Source organism: Chenopodium quinoa, unplaced genomic scaffold, assembly GCF_001683475.1.
Source record: "Chenopodium quinoa cultivar QQ74 unplaced genomic scaffold, ASM168347v1, whole genome shotgun sequence".
NCBI classification, from domain to species: domain Eukaryota; kingdom Viridiplantae; phylum Streptophyta; class Magnoliopsida; order Caryophyllales; family Amaranthaceae; genus Chenopodium; species Chenopodium quinoa.
The window spans coordinates 2447116-2454784 of record NW_018743331.1 but is presented as its reverse complement, the minus strand read 5'-3'; the positions used below and the strand labels follow the sequence as shown (position 1 = coordinate 2454784).

Genomic DNA, 7669 nt, shown 5'->3' with positions numbered 1-7669 from the left:
TACCATTAAAAAGACTAGAACAGACTATGCATGAGTGGCTCATCAAACCAACAAGATTAGGCACTCCCTCGAGGAATAAAATATTCCCGATGTATGTACGGATTTTGTATTGGGTTAGTGACGTTACTAGTTCAAATCACACTATTTGTTAATGGAAAATTAATTCTAAGCAGGAGTACGAGTACTGTTATGTTATCATTGTAGGTGCGAGTCAAAGATCAAGAAACAGAATCATGGGGGGAAAATTGGGGGGAGGGGGATTTTATTGATGAAATAATTGAAATGGTTGAGCAAAAGTAACAACAAATAATTTTAAAAAGAAAAAAAAACATTCAATTGATCATATTCATCCTTCTATTCACTAACCCATGATTACCCACCAGACATCCAATCTCCATTATGGCCTTGAATTGTATTTTTTGTATATATCAACATATATACATGTACAGATTCCCTCTTTCCTACCAGCCAGCCAGCCACGTCTATTCTGTCTTCTCGCTTCTTCTCGACTGCACCTAACCGAAGTATACACACATCTTGGATTTCTCTTCTTTATCGAACTGAGATTTAAGGGGCAAGGGTGGGGTTTTACAAGAATGGTGCTGGCTTAGTGAAAATGAAAAGCAAATTTTAAAAAATTAAAAGGCGATATGGGGTAGACAAAGGTGGAACCAGAGAGGGTGGTGGACAATGAATGAATAAATTTTATAAGGTGCAAAAGGGAAGGGGGAAAGATGGGGTTCTAAGCTATCTCCCCTGGTTCCTTCTGCCATTGGCTCCTAAAATGGGATTGCTATGCTGCTCAGGTTTTTATGGCACAGGTGAACTAGCAATAATCCTCACATTGATGGGAATAAGATTTGATTTTTGTAACTGGGAGGCATCCCGCCAATAACTGCTGTTTGAGAGGCATTAGGTTGGATTGGCAAGGTTGCAGTAAGAAGATAATTTCCGGAAAAACTCAGGGTAAACTATAGATAACAGTAGTCGTGTGTTAAAGACTATAGTGTCTCACCGTCGCTTCCAACACGTCACTTGTTGGGTTTACAATCTCCTTCACCCGACCACCATTCTTGTAAATCTTGAACGTTGGTACAATCCTGACATTTTCTGCAGTAGCAACGTCTGCGATCTCCTCGACATTCACCTTTAGTTATGTAAAAAGAAGGAATAGAGCATGAGAGAGTTGTCAACAAAATGGTATGAAGTATTCAAAATAAGCAAAAGCATAAAAGGAAAATCATCATTTGGAGACAAGAATCTAGGGCTAATGTGAAAGATTACTGACCTTGAGAAAATTGATGGAAGGGTATCGACCACACAGCATATCCAAGAAAGAAGATATGCGCTTACATTGTGGATTTGAGGGGATTTCAAAATGAATGACAGAAACACCTACAAGCCCCAATGTTGAATGTTAGAACAAAAAAAAAATTGTATTATATATTATGAATTTTTTTAAAGTACAAAGATAGGACACCTGGTGAAGATATCGTAGCTCTGAATTGCTCAAAGGTTAAAATTTCCTCTACATCACCACCAAACTTCATGTTGAAAACCTCTTCACCACGTGATTTCTTCAATGCAACTTGAGCGTGGAATAAAGCTTCAGCAACTTCAGTGTCTTGTGGAAGTTTTTTCCTCAAAAATTCATAATCTCTAACAGCTTCAGCCCATTGTTCAAGCTACAATCAAGTGAATCAACAGCAACCAAAGGGTTCAAACATACCACCAAAAGGATCAAAATCTCAAACACATAATTTTGTATCTTTTCTCCTTAAAATAGAATATACTACAGGGGCACAAAAAAAATTAGAAGTGCTGTACCTTGCTATTTGAGGCAGCCCTTCGAAGAAGTGCCTTGGTGTAATTAGGGTGAATGCGAAGAGCAGAGTTGCAATCTTCAATTGACTTCTCCCACATCCCAAGTTTAAACCAGCAGGCAGCTCGGTTGCAAAAAAGAACCGAGTTGGAAGGGTCAAGCTTCAAGCCTTCTCCATAAGCTGCGCAAGCTTCTGTAAACCTCTCTGATTTGAAGAGATCGTTTCCACGTGCACGAGCTCTTGCCACTAGCCTCACATTGTTTAGTAGTTTTGCAACTTCAATATTTCTAGGATCAATCTTCCCAGCTTTCTCAGCACAGGTAACTGCATTCTCAAACCTGCAAGATATCCATCATCTGTTCTCACTTTCCCTACAAAGCTTCTAAACTTTTCTTGCTCCTGATAATTAAGACTTCCTCTACTCACCTTCCAAATGCCATCTCGATCTGGGCTCGGACATAAAAGAGGTAAGCCTCAGAAAGCATCCCAAAAAACTTACTCTGTGAGCAGCAGTTCGGAGATGGTTCAACTTTCGGTATATGTGAAAGAATGCTATCTATGTCATCTAGTTGCTGGAGCTTTAAAAGGGATTCTGCTCTACAAGAGAAAAGCTGGACATTCATTGAATCACTTAGCTTGGGTAACAAATAGAAATTTATGCACTTCTCCAATAATAGAAGGTATACCATATTCCAGCAACCTACTGACAATTAAGAAAAAAATAAAAAATAAAAAGTATTTCACCTGAGGAGAATAGTCAGCTCCAGCAGCAATTGCAGCATCTCCTTCCCGCAATGCACTTTTCCAGTCTCCAAATTTCCGAGCATCAAAACATCTATTTAAATGCTTCTCCACTGCTTGTAATTTGTGGAGTTCTGTTGCCTCAGGCTGATGTCCTGCATAGAATAGGTGTTTCCTAGCAACATCTACCTGTCCTAACCTAAAACCAGCCAAGAAACAAAATAAATAACTACAAAAGAAATGCAAATTCATATATAAATAATTAGTGTCTTCAATACACATGGTCGAAGAAAGTAATTCCCATGTTCAAAGAAAAATCACAGTAAGAAAATGATAGAAATTGATTTCAAAATCCACTACCATGATTAACAAATACTTAGGGTCCCTGAAGCAAGTCAATGACATCAATTATCAACTGCCATCATCCGGAAATGATTTCTGCTTCTTAAAGTAACATATCCTCAAAAATATTAGTGTATAAACAATAAGAAAACATGTGCAGGGACAAGAACTTTCTAAAATAGCATCACTGCCTCACTGGAACTACTTGTGGCAACATGATAGGCAGCAAATCATCAGGTGACAAGCGACCAAACCAAGTTTTTAAAGCATGTAAAATCACAATTGGCAATCAAACTTGTTGAATGAAGCCAGCTTGAATTAAACATGGACAATGACAACTCAACCTCAATGAGAACCACCCCTTCCTTTCCCCCTATTGACATGACAATTAGTCGAATCCACATCCTTTGAACAAACAGAATTGGATTAAACAAATCAAAATCCGTAACTGCTGTAATCCATCACCAATGGTTGGTAAATCATCAAGACATAATTGAGCATATGGCAACTAAGCAAGGCCCAAAGCAACACCATCTGTACACTCAATCAATCACAAAACCAACCAAAAAGTTCCCTATTATGCTGAAAATGAAATCATGAACATGACTTTGTCAACACTGGCGACCACATAAGCCAAAACAACAACAAAACAAGATATAATTCACAAGACAGCAACAAAGCCCCAATCTTTATTTCTTTCTTCTTTTAATTTTTATACATTTCAAGTAATCAGCATACCCAACATCTCAAATTTAATCACCACCACATAAATATAGATCTAATATGAATGCAACAATCAACTATATCATATAACTCAACAATGTACATGAAAATCATTGAATTAAACCCAATAAAAAATCAAATCATCTCATTCTATAATCCACAAAATCAACATAATTCAATGCAATGCAATTCAATTCAATTACTTACTCACCTAATAAGCAAAGACCCTAATCTCAAGTGAGCCCTTCCATAATCAGGATCCAACTTTACAGCATCCTCACAATCTCTAACCGCCTCTCCAACACGCCCCAAACCCGTCCACGCCGCTGCCCGGTTACTCCGATAAGCGGCATTGCCCGGCGAAAGCTCAATTGCTCTATCATACAAACTCAACGCCTCCGTAAAATGACCCCTCTTATACTGCTCATTCCCCAACCTCTTCACCTCTTCCGGATCCGAACTCGATATCGCCCGCTTCACCGGATCCCCACCTCCACCACCACCGACAAGCATTTCCCCTGAGCGCGGCGCAACGTTCCCTGACCGCATTATACTCCCATGACCGTAATTACCCGTTCCTAATCCTAACACATCGGGCCGCAAAACGGGCCGGGCAGCTGCCATACCCGTCTTCAAGGCCCGGCCCGGCGGGCAGATATTACCCGTCGGCAAAACATTTAACGGCGGCGAATTCACCGTCGATCCACCTCCACCGGAGTAAATTAACGGGTGGGACCCGGTTGACCCGCACGAGTCGGACCGTTTATGACCCGGCCGGGTTCGTGGGGTAGACTCGGTTGACCCGGTGAGCTCGCCGGAGTGACCCTTTGAAACCGGGTTCGAATCATTCTTCCGACCCGAAAACGACCCAGATGAGCTCGAAGAACTGCTAGTTGTAGTCGTTGTCGTAGTGGTGGTAGTAGTGAGTGAACTCGGAGCGGGTCCACTCGTTCGAGTGGTTCGTAAAGGCGAAACGGGTGAACCCAGATCGAGTTCTCTGAAATCGGGTTTATTGTTAGTAAACGAGTCTTTCAATCGATCTGAAAGAGTATCTATCCCTAACTCTGATATGGGTTTCCCTGTATTCGCCATTTTTAACCCCTTCAAAATCCCAGAAAATCAAAATTAAATTCCCAAAAAAAAAAAAAAAACAAAACAAAAATCTGGGTATAATCTAGAACAATGTGAATGTGAGAAATGGGTTAGAAGAGGAGGAGGCGGAGGAGGAAGAAGACATGTAAAATTGTAGAGAGAGAAAGTAAGAAGAGAGAGAAAGTAAGAAGAGAGAGAAAGATGGGGATCTTGTGAAAGAAAAGGGGAAAGCAAAGAATGTGAGTGTTATTAAACTTAGGAAGGGAAAGGGTGTTGGGGTTTTTAATTTTTAATTTTATTTTAGAGGTTTATTTTTACAGAAGAGAGAGAAAGAGGAGAGAGAAAGGAGGAAGAAGAGAAGAGAAGAGAAAGAGAAGCAGGGGAGGTTGGGTTTAAGCATTTATTTCCGTTAAATTTTCTCTTCTTTTTTTTTTTTTTTTTTTTCTATCTCCATTTTTCTGCTTCACGAGACTGGTTTTGCTAATTCACTCTTTCTCACTCACTCACTCACTCCTCCCCTCCTCCTCCAACACTTTTTTTTTTCTCCCTCTCTCCTACTTGAAGAAACAAATTTCACAATTAGATACAGTAAAAAAAAATTAGAGTTAAAACATTAAAAAGCGAAGAAAAAAGAAATTATGGTGCTCTCTTAGTCTCATACTACCTCTATTACATATTGTGTACAACTTTCACTATTACATATTATGTACAACTTTAGGGTATTATTTGTGAGGTATAAAAAATTTGAAAGTTGCATATACGTATAAATGGCAAAGTGTCTCAACATTGTTTGAAAATTCTCGATGATGAGACGAGAAGGATGAAATTTTGAGTTACCAGGAGTATGAGCATTGTGGATGTGTAATGCGTGTAACCTATGGTTTACCATGTGCTTGCCAGATAAATGAGACGAGAAGGATGAAATTTTGAGTTACTAGGAGTATGAGCATTCTGGAAGACCTTGGTTATTGGTGATGGTGTTAATATACTTGTGTTCGTTAACGATTTAACCGAGGAAGCTGCACATTTTCGTTCCCTAGTTGATGAGGTCAATGGTAGTGATCCTACTATACTTCAAAATGTATCTCGCATCATTGAAGAGGAGCTGCATCCGGATCATACAAACCTTGAAAAACCACATGTAAACCACAATGTTCGAGGTCGACGAAGGACCAATGATATCAGGCGTGATCCTTGTTGTTTCGAACATGTAAACTGTTGGAACACTCAACGTGGTACACAACAAACAGGTACGACCTCAGGTAAGTCATGAAATTACAAGTATTTGCACTTGTGAATTACACGCCTATTGTGAATTACACGTATTCCATCTTGTAGCGTACTAATAAATGACCATTAATTTTGTGCAAAAGATCATTGTGAGATCAGTCAATGCAGGTATTTGCACTTGCTTCCAAGACCGATGTTGCCTTACATCACGGCATGGAAGGATGTCACTGGTGATGGAAATTGTGGCTTTCGTTGTGTGGATGACTTCTTCTTTGGTGATTAAGCGCAATGGTTTACCGCTCGGGAAACAATAGCAAACGAGGTCGCCGCTCATCGAATGTTGTACGAAAGGATTTACGGGATTGGAAGGGTTTGGATGAATGTAGAACGTATTCTATGGGATGGTGGTGCGGTTGATTCACGACATTGGATGGTAGCAATTCAAGACTTTTTTTCCTATTGCTACTTGGTTCAACGCAAGGGTGATTCTTCTCGGTGTAGGCACCGTACCAACCTGCTACTACCCATGCATGCATCACGGTGTTACTGTTGCGGGCACGAAACATGATCAGGGCACCCGCTCGAGAGTTCGTGATCGCTACAGTTGGTGGGTCACATTTCATCCGTCTTGATCTTGCACAAGATTCACCCCTTCCCCCGATTTCAGGTTGGTGGACCGAGCACCACGAGCTAAGTGTTGATGGATGGGATCAGCAGTATGAAGTTAGAAGGAACATGTGAGATGCATTAATTAGATAGTGAACTCATTTATGTACTTTCATTAAGGTTGAATAGTAATTAAACTAAGTTCCAACAAAACCAAATATGAAAGTGTTCAGTTCTTATATTACATGTCGAATAGAAAGTAATATAAAATAATGAAGACAAGTAACAAAAATGCAACCACTAATACAAATAAAGAGTAATCTACAACCCCATCACCGCCTTCCAGTCAACTATCAGCTGCTCAGTCATTGCCCTTGTTTCACGCGACATGTTGGGATACTCATCCGTCGCTCTTTTGTGAATCTCCATGGACCGACTCATCCACTACAAATAAGAAAACAACATATTATAGAAATTACTATTACTGGAAGTCGAATTAATAGTATAATAAAACACAACTACTTACATAATCCGTGTTAGTCCTCTCAGGTAGACTGCTACTCCCAGCTGATGAACCCCCAGGAGATACACGAGGGTGAGAAAATCTATAAAGCCACTGCATGTAACCAGGAGCGACCGTAGGAGCTCGACGACCAAGTCTGGTGTGGGTACCTAAAACTACATTGAAAGACGAACTAGGGACAAACCTAGTCCACATCACAAATGTCATCTCGGTCGGAAATTCTACCCGATACATCTTCAAGTTGGTCGGTCTCTTGGCCTTCTCAAATAATGCTCCTTGGAATGTCCTGCATGAATCCAAGTTGTCGAACCACTCGATCAGGCATGTACGGCTCAATGATGCTACGGTACTGGATGCAGCCAGTAAATAAAGTGGGTGGCACGTGTCGTGCAGGATCAACTCCGTACGAGAGCCAGTTAACCTCACGGTCAGTCAGTTCATCCAGTCTAGCATGAAAAGCTAAGAGGCGCTCCATGCTCTTGTTAGGGCACCCCGATCCAACATCCCAAGGAGACGCACGAGGGATATTAAGCTCCCTCGTCAAGGTACTCTGCTAAGGCCGAAAGCACGGAAAGTACTCGTAAAAATT

General features: G+C 40.6%; 1 protein-coding gene across 1 annotated transcript; it reads right to left on the bottom strand.

Moving 5' to 3' along the window:
- Positions 1 to 234: 234 nt before the first annotated feature.
- LOC110737744 (TPR repeat-containing thioredoxin TTL1-like) lies at positions 235 to 5415 on the bottom strand. Its single transcript, XM_021918083.1, has 7 exons — positions 3841 to 5415; positions 2568 to 2763; positions 2250 to 2434; positions 1828 to 2161; positions 1481 to 1685; positions 1289 to 1395; positions 235 to 1147 (listed from the first exon to the last, which is right to left on the bottom strand). The coding sequence occupies exons 1-7, from the start codon at positions 4719 to 4721 to the stop codon at positions 995 to 997; spliced, it is 2061 nt and encodes a 686-aa protein (XP_021773775.1). The 5' UTR covers positions 4722 to 5415; the 3' UTR covers positions 235 to 994.
- Between the last annotated feature and the right edge of the window lie 2254 nt (positions 5416 to 7669).